At 46.7% G+C, this 16,747-nt stretch overlaps 1 protein-coding gene across 3 annotated transcripts in view; it reads right to left on the bottom strand.

The window, feature by feature from the left end:
• The window catches only part of WSB2 (WD repeat and SOCS box containing 2), an 18,474-nt gene extending 1,727 nt beyond the window's left edge, over positions 1-16,747 (bottom strand). Inside the window, exons 1-7 of one of the 3 annotated variants that reach the window (XM_036874634.1) lie at positions 16,652-16,747; positions 10,535-10,703; positions 5,291-5,535; positions 5,003-5,134; positions 2,174-2,274; positions 855-1,027; positions 41-151 (exon numbers count right to left, since the gene is read on the bottom strand). In XM_036874634.1, coding sequence (XP_036730529.1) covers positions 41-151; positions 855-1,027; positions 2,174-2,274; positions 5,003-5,134; positions 5,291-5,535; positions 10,535-10,703; positions 16,652-16,664 — 944 coding nt within the window. In that variant the 5' untranslated portion in view covers positions 16,665-16,747. Of the gene's footprint in view, positions 1-40; positions 152-854; positions 1,028-2,173; positions 2,275-5,002; positions 5,135-5,290; positions 5,536-10,534; positions 11,383-16,651 lie in introns of those variants that run through there. The other 2 variants (XM_036874633.1, XM_036874632.1) reach the window with 2 other exon arrangements.

Below are 16,747 nucleotides of genomic sequence, written 5' to 3'. Positions count from 1 at the left end.
ACTTGCTCTGAGGCTGCGGAAAGAGGTTTCTCTTCGTTACCTGTCATCCGCTACCGTGGCGAGGTACAAGCCTTCGGGGGAGAAGCACACAGATCTCAGGGAGCTGATGTGGACATCGCTGTCATCCATGGGGGGGTTGAGCTGGGTGTGGCTGAGGAGGACACAGGACAGTAGGTGGGCCTGGAGTGATGGCTGCCCTCCGCCCTCCGCCTTTCATCCCCAGGCAGGAGGCCAAAGTGCCATGGCCAAGAAAAGGTTCCAGACACGTCTCGTACCCCATGTGGAAAACCCGGGGATTTGCAGACTGGAAAAGACGACTGGAAACAAGTGCATTTCATATAGCTCCAGTGTCTCATGGAGGGGGCTGAAGGATTACTAACATTCCCTGTGCTAATTTCCTTATGCAAAGTAGGTCAGCCCTCACTTTAATGCCACAGTACAAACTGAAAGTCTTTTTTAGGCTAAGATACATGATAATTATAGGACTACCTATTATTTGCTTCAGAAAACAACAGAGACAAAGGGAAAAAGTAGACCAAGTTGGTGAGAACATGAAAATTCACTTTGGAAATAACAGTTTCAATCAGAGGATCATTCTGAACCTGTTACTACAGTTATTAGTAAATGGAAAGAAAGAGTCACTGTGAGGTTTCATAATGCTGAATCCAAAGCAGTACAGAGAGCCTCCTATAGCCGGAGACTTGAAGGCACTCGGGGCTAATTTGAGAATTGACAATGAAACGCTGCTGCATGCCAGTGCCTTAGAATAAGCACAAACACACTGTGTCCTGGACCAAGACAGGTTTCCCATCGATCACCCCACCGGGAAGCCGAAGCAGGGAGGCAGTCCTTACTGGAGTGACCGCAGCCGCTCGCCAGTGTAGGGGTCCCACATGATCACATTGGTATCGTAAGAAGCCGTGACGAGCAAGGCAGAGTCGGGGGAGAAGTCACAAGAGACCACGCTGCTTTGGTGGCCCTCCAGCTTCCGGATTAATGTGTAGGACCGCATGCTCCACAGGAAGACCTGTGGGAAGAACAGGTGCCTGGTCAGGGCGGAAACAGCGCTCAGGATGTGAACAGTGAGGGGAAGGCACAGCCAGGGGAAGCTAAGTTCTCCAGCCCCTTTTCGATGTTTCTTCTAGAACATGTCATACTGGCCTAAATAAAGTGACAGGTCTGAATTCTTGAGGCACATAACCAACAAACACGCTCAAGGAGCTTCCTTTAGGGGAGAATCAACCAACCGACCTCAGGAAGACGGCAGCCAACATGGCTCAGGGGAGGCTTCTGGGTCCTGCTTCTGAGCGCTCTTAGCAAACAGGGCAACGCAGGCCGAAGACCTAAGCCAAGGGCTACCTCGTCCTTTCACTTGAAACCAAAACTAGGGGTCAGAGGTGAATTCCTGGTCACCCAACAGAGCCATCTGACACCCCCCCTCCGGTTTACAGGACCACAGAAATCTGCCCCACGGCTGTAGGTCTGACCTAGCTCCTTACTTGAAACCTTTCTGAGAGTCATTAAAAGAAGTATTTTCTTTTTTTTCCTTTAAGAAAACTCTCACTTTCACATAGTTCCAAACCTCAAATCAATGATTAACCACCTGGGCTGTACCAAATAGTGGACTCTTAACTTTCCCAAGTCGGTCACAGCAAACAACAGCTCAATGTAGATATAAAACTCAAACAATCGGTTCGCAAACTGTTCCTGGGTTTCTAGTACTTTTGTTATAACAGACAGGATTTCAGGACAAAGTTCAACGAGTTACTGTACATTTTATGATTTGAATGGAAATCCTAATTAGGTGGATTCAAATTACATGGTTCAAAGGAAATCTGGATCCACATGTGGGTTGCAACTTTTAAAATCGTAGACTCCGACGGGGAAAGAAATTTTAAAAAACATGGCTTTCCCATCTCGTGAAGGCAAACAGCCCTCCCATGACATGACGGGAAGCGATCTGCTTCCAAACACCTCCTCTCGTTTGGTTTGTGTCAAAGTGCAAATCAGAAAAGGAGGGGCCTCAGCCCGGCAGCGTGCCTCCCGCTGGGGCTGATTTGCAGGTGGCTTTGGAGGACACTGGCTCACTTACCCTCTCACGCACGAGGCCGCTTCAGGCCTCCATGTCTCCCTGAACCGAAGCAGCAAAGGGCACCCCAAGTTTGAGACTCACCGACTTCTCCCCAGCTGCAGAACACAGCATGCTGCAGTCTGGCGAGATGGAGCAGCAGTAAACCCACTGCAGGTGGCCTGATAACACCTGAATCTGTTTACCTGTCAGAGGAATGGAGCACACGGTGAGCCGACTCCCAAGACCACAGAGCAGGAAGCCTGAAGCACCGGCGGTGGTGCCTCCCCCCAGCCCCGCCCACTATATGCAGCGGTTCGCTAGCAGCTGAGCCCACGGGCCCCTTTTTTAACGCAGAGAAAGAAATATGACAGGATTTGTCATTTAAGTGCCTGAAATCCATTAACATGACGTTATAATGCCCAAGGGAAATCATTACCTACTGTTTCACCAAAATCCACAAGGTCAGTGGGACAAAGGCTGTCCACAGATCAGGTTTGATACATTCCTTTGATAGCAGAGAACATTCTTTTCAGGTCCCCCAACCACCTCAATTACTTTCAAGCATCCTTCCAAATCTGAGAGAGTGTTTACCTTCAATTCTCTGTCGTTTACGCTCTGTAATCGTTTCCCCCTGGCCACAAGGATCCCACTCTCACCCTCCTCCCACCCTCACCAGGATGTCCGGATGAGCAGTGGTGCAGCATAATTAGGGCCACATGCTCTGGAGGCAGGTAAACTCGGCCTTGAATCCTGGCTCCACTGTTTACTCGGTGCATAACCCTAGGTCACTCACGTCATCTCTCCAGGTCTCCATCTGGGAAAAAACTAAATGCCCATCAACAGAGGAATGGATGAATAAAGGGTAGTATTCCACCTATTAAGTCAGATGAAATTAAGGAACTAGATTTTCCATGGAGTACTGTCTAATGAAAAAGAAAAAAGCAAAATGCAGAAAAAATGTGAAGAATATGATTCCATTTTTGTGAAACAATGACCCCCAAATCCATAAATGTAAAAGTGAGTGTCTGGGACTTCCCTGGTGGCACAGTGGTTAAGAATCCGCCTGTCAATGCAGGGGACACGGGTTCGAGCCCTGGTCCGGGAAGATCTCACACGCCACAGAGCAACTAATAAGCCCGTGCGCCACAACTACTGAGCCTGTGCGCCACATCTACTGAGCCCATGTGCCAGCGCGCCTAGAGCCCGGGCTCTACAACAAGAGACACCACCGCAATGAGAAGCCTGCGCACCACAACAAAGAGTAGCCCCCGCTCGCAGCAACTAGAGAAAGCCCGCACACAGCAACAAAAACCCAATGCAGCCAAAAATAAATAAATTAATTTTTTAAAAAAAGTGAGTGTCTGAATAGGATTATGCAAGTATAGAGAAAAATATGGAAGGCAACATGGAAGGGTCTTATTTAGCATGGGTGACAGGACTATAGGGGGATTCTGGAGGAATGCAAAAGAGGGGAGGATGAGAAAGTTTGCGGGGAGAAGCCCCAGAAAAGGGGGGAAGAATGTATATGGTCATACATATGCATTTAAGAACTCATGTGTATGTGTGGGTATACAGAAATAAATTTTATGAAAGTCAGTCATGGTTTCTTCAGCTCTCAAGTAAGAAGCGTACCTGCTCCCCCGGGGTAGGTGTGAGTGAATAAATCACGGCAGGGTGGGAGGGCAGGGCCCCGTGCCCAGGGACACTACTTGAGTCCCCTCCTCTCCTTGAGAAGCCCTAGTGACTGGCCTCGTCCATTCTGCCCACTCAGTCCCCTTCAGCGAGTCCTCCCTCCCTGCCTCAGCTGGTGGCAAGGTGCCTGCGCCGCTCAGTAAAAAAGGCGCTGTGCCTGAGCACCCTCCCGGCCAGCAGGCCCACCTCAGACCGCACGGCCACAAGCTCCACAGCAGCGGGCGGACAGCACCTAGGGCGCGCTGCGCGACTCGATGCCTTCAGAGGACGACACCACAAGCACCTCCTTGGTTGCCTGACAAGTTACCAGGCTCGTTTCCGAGAGGGCAGGGACGGGGCCCCTCTCGTGGTGTGCAGAGCTGCACAGTCACCGCTCGGACTCTGCGTCGTCAGGGACAAGGGGGCTCTTCATGAACCGCCCACGTCCCCATTTCCTCCTTCCCTGTCCCTCCACACCTGCGAGGGAGAAATGGCCCGGCGACCAATTCCCCTTCCCTGTGTCACCTTCCCAGCTGAGGAGCAACACCAGAGATGTCTGGAATTCTTCGGCAGGCTGATCCGGGATACAGTCCTGCTTAGAGCAGAACTGCACTAAAGCTGACCGCCCCCCTCCCCACCCCAACCTGAGAGGATTCTTCTAGACCTAGATTCCACTGTGCAAAGAAACTTTACTTCTAACAGCAAGTACCCAACATGGATGAATTCTTCCAGATCAGTGGTTCTCAACCCAGGGAGACTGTGGCCTTTATGTTGACACTGGGCTATGTCTGGAGACATCTGTGGTTGTCTGTGGAGAAGGTGCTACTGGCATCTCACGGGTTAAGAGGGCAAGGATGCTGTCCACACCAGAATGCACGGGAAGGTCCGTAACAAAGAATTATCCAGCCCAATACGGCAAGAGGGCCACAGCTGAGAAAACCTATTCTACACCATGTATTTTCGAGACGGGTGAAAACTGGTTCTTGATGGCCAGAAAAATCTGACCTTTTTTTATGTACAAAGCACAGATATGCATCCAGTACCTGAAGAGATATTCAATATATTTTTGGTGTGAAAATCTCCCAGGTGGTGAGGGGGCTGGGGGGTGACTAGGAAAAACATGTCTAAAAAGTCTCCTTAGGAGGCAATAACAGAAAAAAGGTTGAGAAACACTGTTCTGGACAAAATGACACTGGTCAAGTAGAGAGAGGGGCAAATACAGTATTTTGGGGCTGCCAAGTCATTCCGTCACCTCCATACCATGTTTATTCAGGTCCCAGATGCGAAGAGTCTTATCTCGGGATGCAGAAACCAAAATCAAACTGCCACTGGGTGTGAAGCTCAGATCTCTCACGACGTCTTGGTGGCCAGACAGATTCAAAAGCAGGAGCCCTAGCGTGAGAGAGAGGGGCACTCGATCAGGGGAAGAGGCAGCTCTGGTTTACAGGTCACAGCCACAACCCTCAACCAACTGGCGGCCCCTCTGGTCCCTGATTGGAACGTGCACGAGAGCCCCCTGGGGCCTGATCCCAGCCAGAAATGACCTACCTGTCTGTACCTCCCAAATCTTGATCTGCCCATCGTTGAGCCCTGTAGCAAGAATCAGGCAAGAGACGTCTGGCACCTGGGGATGGTGGCGTGCCCAGAGCTTCCTGCTGGGTGGAGAAGGCCACGGGCTGAAGGCCAAGCCCCAGACAATCTGCCCACAGTCCAGCGTCTTCTCTTTTGGGCTGCCTCGCCCTTTTGTATCATTTTTGCTGCTTCGGCTTTTGGCTTCGAACCCTTTAGGGATGCTGGGGAAAGCAGAGAGTTCTTAATGAGTCTGAAATTGCCACCAAGTCAATCGACTTTTCATTCTGGGGTATGTAAGCCTTTGAAAGCCTAGAAACAAACAGGCCTTCAGTGAATTCTAGTACGACCTTTCTTCTTGTTTTTTTTTTTAGAATTCGTGTAACAGAGACTTCACTGGCCGTGGCTCATCCCATCTGTGACAGCCCTGCAGTGGGGCGACCTGCCTTGTGGGATAACTAGATCACAGATGCTCCAGGGAGCCATTTGCTTCTTCAGAAAGTTCTCCTGGGTTTTGGTGCGTGGAAGGAAAGATGCACTCCATGTTTCTCATGAGAAAGAAAGCATGCTGTAGGTTTGGAACTAGGACAGAACTTAGAGCCTGAATAACCATCTGCCACTCTTCTGCCTCATACCCCCCTTATCTCTAGCTTACAAAGTCCCCAAGGAGCAGGAAAATAAACCCATTGTTCGGGCCAACAGTTTGCTTGGTACACGCTGATTTCCACCTTCACTCACTTTGCTCCGATCAATGAATGAGGCTCTTTCATTTACTTCTCGGATGGCACATCCAGTCCAGGAACCAACCAGCAGGGCAGTCAAGGAAAGAACTCACAGAGCTGTTCAGGGGCACGCTGACCTCAAAGATATCGTGGCCCAAGCCTTTCCTTTTACCTTCAGACAAGCTAAATAAGACTCCGTCCCTAAGAAACAGGGCCCTGCCCACCACTCTGCCTCGCAGACAATCTCTCAAAGGCATGAGCAATTAAACAGTCCTGGGGTTCGGCCCGCAAACGCAGATAAGTGTTCTGCGGTACACTTTATCACTGTAAGTATTCAGTCCTGCTTTGCTACATGGCTCTGATCACACCCCGTGGTTTATCGAACCGGGGGAAAGAGTGATGATAAAGCTGGGACTCATTTCCATGAAAAATCCTATAGCCAACATACATGCAGCTGAACCTCTTTCTGTATTACATCTGTTCCCGAAAAGTTAAGTAAGTCATATTTTTGCCAATCGCATCATCGAAATATAGTAAAGAATTGTAAGCAAGCTCACCTACAGAACTAGAAGGGAGAGATTGGGGCAAATGTGGGCTCCTTCGGCTCTGAAAGTCTGTCATTGTAAAGCAGAGGCTGCGGGAGTGTGCCCGGGAGGGCAGTCTGTTCCATACGCGAAGCTGTCTCCCACCTCCACCAGGCTCGTCTGCCCACCTCTCGCCTAGGGATGTGTTCACGCTCGAGCAGCAGAGCTGACTTGTCTTGACAGAGACATACGGCCCCCAAAGCCAGAAATATTTACTATCTGGGCCTTTATAGAAAAAGTGTGCCGACCCCTGGTCTAAATGGCCAAACGGGGTCTGAAAATTTGTCATTCTGACAGAACATCTGAAACGTGACACTGAATGTCTTTTCAATGAAGCCCACCCAATCCACATCCGGCCCCAGCCAGGCCAACACACGCACTTCGAAGACCTGCCGGGCCCTGACTCGGGGGCCTGAGTTGGCCCTCCAGGGGAGAAGCACAGAAAAGGCAGGCTATGGGGAGAGCTCTGTAGGCCAGCTCAGAACCTCCAAAGTTACCTTTCTTTTTTTTTTTTTTATAAAATCCTGATTTCTGTATTTGAATTAAGGGATACATCTGTAGCTATTTTATTCCAAAGGAATTAAGGCACACTGACATAGTAATTCATTTTACTATCATAAATTTAACATGTTAGGGGTAGAGATAACTTTCCTGGGGTCACAAAATCGGGGGCAGAACGGGAACTAGTAGTCAAGTCTTGGGTGTCCTAGCCTAGTGTTCAGCACATGCCCTGGACTTCAGAGTCTGCAATGAATTCAAGGGATGAGCTACATGGGAGGTGGCAGATGTGACTGTGGGAGGGGGCCGCTCGGGGCCAGGGACAGTCATTAGGAGAATTTAACTTCACCAAAATTGAATTTTCAGCAAATTTTATTTCTAAAAGTAGTAGTACATTTATCTAGTTATTATCAATTATTTGCTCAATATCAAAAGCACTAACATTATATGATTTTTTAAATGTATAACAATCCTAACAAGAATATAAAGGCCCCAGATTTCCCCTTTTAAAGGACTTTAAAAATAACAATTATTTTAAATTATAAAATTAATAGTGAAACATGGGGAAATTTTGGAAATGAGAAAATTATAAAAATTACCCAGATCCTAATACCACTCTAACCACAGTAAACACTGTATGATGAATTTTTATTTATGTGTACATTCACATGTTATTCAAAAACAAATTTGGGATCATACTGCAAATATAGTTTCATAGCTTGCTTTTTTTCAGTAAGCCTTGTACTGTAAGCATTTCCTCAAGTTATTATTCTTCAAAATGTGTGATTTTTCCCTAAAACAAGTAACTGCTCATTTAACATATTAAACAATATTTCCCTCATTATATTAAACAAAAGATACACATAAAGGGTTAATGCTCAAATTTACATTTTCCCTAATATTGGAAAGATATATTTATGTATAGTAATATATATATTTGAAAACAAGAGTGATTTTCAAGGAAGTAACAGATTTCCCACTTTATACGTTTTAAAAAATATTTTTTCAGACTACAAATCTACATCAGATTTAAGTCTGGATATGAAGTTGAGTCCCTTGTATTTAGACTGGGGGAATCAATAAATAATGATCTTGGCATTACCATTAAATTGAGTATAGAAGGAACTAAAAATTGTGATTAATAAAAACAAAAAACACATACAACAATCTTTGATGGCTACAAAAATACACAGCAATGCCACAATTTTCTTAAGCGTTCTCTCATCACCAGATTTTAAGCTATTTCTGATTTTTAACTATCATATGATTAATTTCATGTTGAAAATCAGTGTATGTAAATGGATGACCTCCCATTTGCAGCAACATGGATGGACCTAGAGATTGTCATAGTAAGTGAAGTAAGTCAGACAGTGAAAGACAAATATCATGTGATATCACTTATATGTGGAATATAAAAAAATGGTACAAATGAACTTATCTACAAAACAGAAATAGAGGCACAGATGTAGAACACAATCTTATGGTTACCGGGGGTAAGTGACGGGAGGGATAAATTGGGAGATTGGGATCGACATATACACACTACTATATATAAAATAGACAACTAATAAAGACCTACGGTATAGCACAGGGAACTCTACTCAATATTCTGTAATGACCTATGTGGGAAAAGAATGTAAAAGAGACTGGATATATGTATATGTATAATTGATTCATTTTGCTGTACAGCAGAAAATAACAACATTGTAAATCAACTATACTCCAATAAAAATTTTTAAATAAATAAATAAATAAATAGACGACCCCATTTCTGAGATTCCTAATCGCAGGAAGAACAGTTTTAAGGTCCTCGAAATGGCCTTCCTTCCAGCAAGTGCACAAATTTATACTCCTCAACCCCAGCAGCGTGCAGAGTACCCACCTCAGCAAATTTTCATCAGCGTTACCTATTATCAAGGCAACAAGTTTCAGACTGAACTAACAAAAAACTTAAATCTAACGTGCTACTTGTAAGAAATGCTTAAAGCAAAACAAATGAGACCCTCATGGGCAGGGGCCATGTTTGATTTATTTCAGGATTCTCAGCCCCTGGCTCTGGGTCAGGCAAGGAAGACTGCAACAACTGTTGGCTGAGTAAATAAATACAGACGTAGAGTTGCCCTGTGACAAATGAAAAAAATACTGATGCTGGGCCATCTGACTGGGAGCTCACAGCATTCAGATACTGGGACTTGTCCAGCCCAGAGAAAGAAAAGCTAGTTAATATCAGGAACTGAACTTGGTTGATAATAAAAAAGGCAACTAGCCAACTTTAAAATGGACCAAGGATCTGAATAGACATTTCTCCAAAGAAGACATGCAAAGGGCCAATAAGCACATGAAAAGGTGGGCAAGATCAGTAGCCGGCAAGGAAATGCAAATCAAAACCACAATGAGATGCCACTTTGCTCCCACTAGGATGGCTACACTATAATCAAAAAGACAGTCGATAACAAGTGTTTGTGAGGATGTGGAAAATTTGGAAATCTCCAACATTGCTGGTGGGATTGTAAAATGGTGCAACCACTTTGAAAAACAGTCTGACAGTTCCTCAACCAGTTAAACATACACAAAAACATATATCCACACAAAAACTTGACGTAGGTGTTCACAGAAGCATTATCTAATAGCCAAAAAGTGAAAACAACCTGAATGTTCACCAGCGGATAAACTTATAAACAAAATGTGTCTCCATAAAATGGAACATTATTTGGCAGTAAAGGGAAATGAAGTAATGAAGCATGCTACAACATGGATAACCATGAAAACAGCATCCTAAGTGAAAGAAGCCAGTCAACCGACTACATAGTGTATGATTCGATTTGTATGAAATGTCTAGAATAGACAAATCTATAAAGACAGAAAGTAGATTAGAGGCTGCTCAGGGCTGGAGAGCAGAGGGGGATTAGAGGGTTTCTTTTTGGGGTGACAAAAACGTTGTAAGATTGATCATGGTGATGGATGCACAACTCTGTGAATATTCTCAAGTCACTTAGCTGTATACTTTATTTATTCTTTTTGTGAAAGACAAGTTTATTTGCCTCCAAAGGACTCAGGTAATTTAGAGAAATTTAAAATACCGTTAGTTGGTAAGGGGGAATCATCCCAAATCAGCAGCTGCCGAATAATCAAGCCTAACTACCCAGTTGGGCCTCTAGCTGTATACTTTAAATGTGCAAATTGTATGGCGTGTAAATTATATCTCAGTAAAGCTGTTAAAAAAAAAAAAACTCGGGGCTAACATAATCTCGATGGAGTTAATTTTCACAGGTACAGAATGTGGGATCCTGGAAACCTCACTGATCAATTCCTGAATGGTTTTGGCCACCTTCTCTCTCCTGCTCTTGGGCAGGGAGTCATCTGGGAGAGCGCTCAGTTCCCCAGGACTCCCTCATTCCCTTGGGTGTGAAAGAACTTACAACTGCTCCTCCAGCGGCCAGGGGATCAGCTTGACAATGCAGTGTCCTTGAGACCAGGCGAACCAGGAACCATCCGGAGAGAAGGCAACGCTCCACGTTTCACAGCTTGACTTCCAATCAAACTGATGGGGGCGCCCGGGCTTGAGTTCGGCCAGCAGCAGTGGCTCCTCTGGGGCAGGAGACAGCATGCTTCAAACAAGCACCCTCACCTCGAGGGAAAGGGCAGAACCAGGCCCCTGACCGCCTCGCTGACTCAGAAACTGGAAAGCCACCGAGGTGTCCCCATGGCAAAAAGTAACAGTCCGGATTCTGGGAGGGAGTTGTCATTTAAATGACCTGGGGCAATAACAGTAGCCACAGGCCAAATTCCAGTGGGGTTACTCAGTTCTGGCATCCTGACTGCTGGTTAACCATGACTCAGAGTAACCTTTGTAAGAGTGAGCCCAGTGAAGGGAGGCTTCATTTTCCTATGAAAGCCCGAAGAGGAAGAAAGGAGACAGGCCAGGCAAGGATCAGGCGGTGCTGATGAGGAGGCCTTCAGATGCACTTAAGGTCTCTCCAAAAGAACCTGCTACTGGGAAACAGGTGAAGAAGGAATATCTGAAACTCACAGGTTCCCTCTCACTCCCCATCATCCCCCCCATCATCAAGGCTAAAATGTTCAGCACTGGCCCTGCTTCCTGTCACTCAGACTTCTTGATCTGGCCTCCCACTTCCATCTCCTCTCTATTCTGGCCTAAACCTTCATCCCATCTTGCCCCGATCTTTTACAAGACTCTCCTGATGCGTTTTCTCCTGCCCCCAGGGACCCTGCTGAAGCTGAAACGCACATCACATCACGACATTTCTTTCAAATACATTCCAAAGCTCCCACCTGCCTACCAGATAAAGGCAGCTGAGCCCCGGCCTCCCAGCCCACCCCACCGGCCCCAGCCTCCCCTTTCCGGTCTCCCTGCACACCACACGCCGGCCACACACACCTCCCTGTTGTGCCCCAAGTAGCTCATCTGAGTTCACACCTAGACTCATTTTCTGCTTATGAGAATCCCACTGAGATTAGCAGCCCAGAAGCATACCCAGATCTCACACTATCAAAGCGGAAGGAAGTCCCACTCTCCCTATTTCTTTCTCTCCTGTAGTGACAAGTTTCCCTCTGCCCCAACGCCACCCCCAGCTGGGAATTTACGCAGCCGCCTTCAAATGCCAAGCCGATTCAATCCTTGTTTCTTTTGGGGGTGAGGGGGAGCAGAGGCTAGCACAGCGACCTGTGAAGGGCGGGGCCTGGACTGGTGCTTCTTCATCGACCTGAAGGGCAGTCCCCAGTTCAAGTCTCTCCTCCAGCGGAAGATTCTCAATGGCTGACAAAGCTTGTAAGTTCAAGGCCTTCAGAACTGATTTTTTGACCGCTATGATTGCGTTACATACGAATATAAAAACTGGCTTCCATCCTGAATGAGGTCACTGTCTGATGTGTATGTTCCACTTTAGCAGTTTTGAGACTTTGACCTTTTTATAGCTGTTACCAGATAGATACTAATTTAAACAGCCCCTATTTCGTATATTTTAGGACACATCTTTATAAGTCTTCTCAGTTTGACCTTGTTAAAATCAGGATGTGTCAAGCAATGACTTTTCATAGTCAAACAGGCAGTATTTTTTTCAGTGACACATACTGGCAATACAATCTATGATATCCTGGATTCAATGAAACAGATGGTAAACAGACGGTAAACATGCATATATGTATATAATATTTATACGTATATATATATATATTTTCTGACATATGCATTATAGGAAAATACATGGGTACATCTTGTTTCATGAAATAAATGTGCTGCTGAAAATTCTGTCTTTAGATAGAATTTTAATAAATCATATTAAGCCTTTATGGCTTTGTTATTTAAAGAAAATTTAAGGAAGTTTCCTTTGTAAAGAGAATATTCATTCCCTGAGGTTCTATGCTTAAATCTAGGTTTTAATATATCAGATCTGTCTAAATTGGCATTTGTATACGCCCAGGTAATTCCTCCTAGAAATCTGGATGTGTTTGCACAGGCGATCCTTTCACTTACACAAGTACTTGTGTATCTGAGCACAGTCCTCTGGCTGTGAATACCTGCACGGTAAGAAGTTACTTTATACTGTAAATCCAAAACAAGACGCAGTGTTACGCAGCAACCCCGTGGCGTTTATTCCCATTATTTCTAGCTATCTTCTTAAGGTAAAAGAGCCCTATTCTGTTGATGCCTCCTCATGGGGTCCAGTGGTTCTCAGCCGGGGGCACTTTTGCCCCCTAGGGACATGTGGCAACGTCTGGACACGTTCTGGTTGTCGTGACCAGAGGCGGTGCTACTGGCATCTAACGGGTGGAGGCCACGGATGCTGCTCAACATCCTACAGTGCACACGGCGGCCGCTACGACGAAGAATTATTTTGCTCAAAACGTCAGTGGTGCTGAGAAACCAGGTGGAGTCAAATATTAAACGACACTGACTGAGCTGGAGGTACATTTTCATCACCTGACTTCATTCCATCCTGGTAATATTCACACTTGGTTCGCTTCCTCCACGATACGCACGTTATCCATCCTTTCGACACCACGGAGGCTCCACACAATGTGAAAAGGGGTCACCCCTGACTTCTCTCTTTTCTTTACCTCCCAAACCAAATCCATTAACAAGTTCTACTGCATCTGCTTCCAAAAGACTTGCCAAACCTAACTTCCCTCCATCTCACGGCTGCTATTCTAACCTATGCAACATCGTCTCATCAACATTGGCTCATATATGCAACATCATTTCTCACTAAGCAGCCTCCTAGCTCCCTCTGCTAGGAGACTGCTCTCCTAGCTCCCCCTCTAGCCCCCACCAGCCATTCTCCTCACCTTTCAGAGTGATCAGTTTCGATCACTCTTAGAATAAAATCCTCACCCTGCCCTAGAAGTCCTGGACACTGGCCTTCTCTCACCCCTTGACTATGCTCAATTAGTTCTGACCTCAGGGCCTTTGCACCAGCTATTCTCTTAGACTGGAATGCCTGCATGCCTGGCGCCTTCTCTTCATCCAGGTCTCGGCTCAAATGACAACTCCTTAGAGAGCCCTGCTCTGATCCCAAGTCAATGTCCTTCATAACTCCTCACTTTATTTTCTTTACAGCACAATCACCATTATGATTATTATCCGTCTCCCTCCAATTAGGACATCAGTGCCACAGACAGAGCAGGGACCTTGTATGTTTATCCCCAGTGCCTAGCAGAGTTCCTGGCAGAGAGCAGGCACTCAGTAAATATTTGTGGAATAAATGTACATGGTATCTCTCTATAATATAAATGAAATGAAGCCCCTTAGACTATTATGATGACTTTGCCAAACATTTTACATGAAATGCTTCTTAAACATAAGCCATACCCAGATTTCACACTCTATTTCTGTGTTTTGGGGATTTAATCTCTTGCTATTTCAGGCTCAAGAATCCAAGGACTAAAATAAGAAAAAAAACGAAGGAACTACGGAGATTTTGAAGAGGAGGCTGGGGCCCAAACTAAACTTGGCTGCTGGAAAAGAAAGCCATAATTAGTGCAGAACTTTAAAAAAAAAAAAAAACAGAGGCAAGAGGATCCAGCGTCATCTGGGATTGTACCTGCCCTGGCCCTTCTTGGTGAAAAGGCCTATGGATCCGAGTTTTCTAATTAAACACTGGGATGTGTTTGGATAATCAGGCAGAGTGGAAAGACATTTACCATGGGCCTCTTCTGTGAACGGAGATTTGCCTGAACACAGAGAGAGAGAAGCTGTGAATGACTCTAGCCAGCAGGAAGCTTGTGATTTGTCCTGCCCTGAGATCTTCACATGAGATGTTCCATCGGTCCAGAAAACTCTGCCTGGCTGGCCCCAGATCCTTGCCCAGCTGCTCTGCCTACCATTCAGGCCTCAGTGCTGGTGTCACCTTCTCAGAGACCTTCCTGGCCTCACTATCCAAAGTGGCCCAGTCACTTTCTTTTCACTCCACTGAATTTTCTTTATAACTGTCACTCACACAACTTCTCTCGATTGCTTACTTGTTTTTATGCAACTGTTGTTTCTCTCTTCCCCACCCTCATCCCGAACTGTTCACTGCTATTGCGCTGTGCTGTCCAATACAGTAACTGCTAGCCACACGTGGCTACTAACCTTCTGAAATGTGGCAAGTCCCAATTACGATGGGCCATTAGGTACATGATACACACTTTACTTCAAAGACTTAGTACAAAAGCAAAAATCTAAAAATTTTCAATAATTATTCATGATTACATGTTAAAATGATAATACTTTAGATATGTGGGATTGGCAAAGATATAATTTTAAAATTACTTTCACCTGTTTCACTTTTTTTTTTAATGCAACTACTAGAACATTTCAAATTGCGTATGTGGCTCGCGTTGTATTTCTATTGGCCGGTGCTGGCCTAGAGTGCCTGGTCCATAGTAGACACTCAATAAATATTTGAATGAATAAATACATTCTAACCACTACTCTGAAGATATCTACTGCTGTCCATTACAATTAGTCCCATTACAATGGTCTTTATTCAGTTTCAAAAGAATAAAACTCTGGCCTTTTTTTTTTTTTTTAACGGTAGCTTGGCAGCTCTCAACAGCTCAGCCCACACCCCAAAACACAGTCGTCAATCATTAGGAAAAAACCCAGAACTGGAAACAGATTCCTGCTAAAAAGGGAGGCTAGCTCCAGATGCTTTCAGATATAAACTAAAAGGAGTCAATGGAATAGACAGCGGAAGCTATAAAAAGATTCACATAAGATTTCAGGCAAACAGTAGGGGCCATTTAACAACAGTTCTATGGGTAACAAACTCACCGAAGAGAAAGCCCTTATCTAGATGGGAAGGCAGAGAGAGCTACCTCTACACCTGGTACTGAATGCCTGACTCCAGCAAACAAAGAAACGTCATTTCCCAAATTAAAAAGTTACACCACCCCAGGGAAAACCCTGATTTCAACCCACCCACCCACAATCCCTGCTCCATCAAAGAAGCCAGGGAAACACAAAAACATCCACGATCAGAATCCTCCAGACCAGAATGAAGCTTGAACTTCACTGGAAGAATACAAAGAGGTTCTGGAACAAATTCTGAGCCTAGGCCTTGACCCCTTCTGAGAAATTTCCCCGGAGGAAACCGCCTTTAAGCATGGGAGTATATTCAAGAGTTGGGACTCCCAGAATAAATCACAAGCCCACCTCAAATTTCTATTAGTGAGGTTTAGGGGCAAAGTGGTTGGAAAGAAGCCTGAAGGACGCGTCTTGAGGTTTGGCCTTTGCATAACAAGCACACCATTCCCACTGAGGCTGCATGGTCATTTGGGCTGACCCTCCAAGGGCTTCCAATATTCTCCGACTTCCACACCGTTTTCTGATGACAGCTGTTAACAAGGAGAGAGGCAAGTACCTCACTCATCGGTGTATCCTAAACTTGTCCCCTCATCCATGTCACCAGGGATCGGCAGCCCGACTCTACAGATCAGTCTCTATTGAGAGAGGCTTGGAATATGTGTTTTCAATAGGGATTCCAGACCCCATTTTCACGCACAGACAAGTTTGGGAAGCTCCCAACCACCCGCTGAGGCAGATACTATTATTAGCCCATTTTGCAGCTACAAAACAGACTTGGGTTAAGTGGTTCGTCCACTATCACACAGCCTGTAAGGAGCAGAGCGGACTCCCACCCAGACATCGAGTGCAGCACCTGGGCACCCACCCCCTCGGGTATCACTCGCCCCCCCCCCCCCCCGCCCGAGGGCCTGGCGCCCGTCGCGTCCCACCCGGGCGGAGGCGTCGGGCTCCGGGCGCCCCCGACTGTCCCGGGGATGGGGATCCCCGCCGCGCAGAGGCCCGTCCTCCCCGGGTCCAGTCGGCGGCGGGAGACGGGGTGGCGGCCGCTGACAGCGAAAGCGAAACAAAGCTGATCGCCCGGCGCGCACCCTGCCGCCGGCCGACGCGGACGGCCCAGGCCCGGCGCCCCCGCCGTCCCCACCCCCCGCCCCGGCCGAGCCCGCGCCCCACCCCCCCGGGAACGGGCCCGGCCCCGCCGGCGGGGAACGCGCACCACGGCCCCACTCACCTCCGGCCTCCATGGAGGACGCGCGCGGCCCCGCGGCAGGCGGCGGGCGCCTCAGCCCCCCGGGCCGCCGGCCCTCATGCCGCCCCCGCGCCGCCC

Source organism: Balaenoptera musculus, chromosome 14 (assembly GCF_009873245.2).
Source record: "Balaenoptera musculus isolate JJ_BM4_2016_0621 chromosome 14, mBalMus1.pri.v3, whole genome shotgun sequence".
NCBI lineage: Eukaryota > Metazoa > Chordata > Mammalia > Artiodactyla > Balaenopteridae > Balaenoptera > Balaenoptera musculus.
Note: the sequence above shows the minus strand (reverse complement) of the source record. Positions and strands in the feature narration are given on the sequence as shown.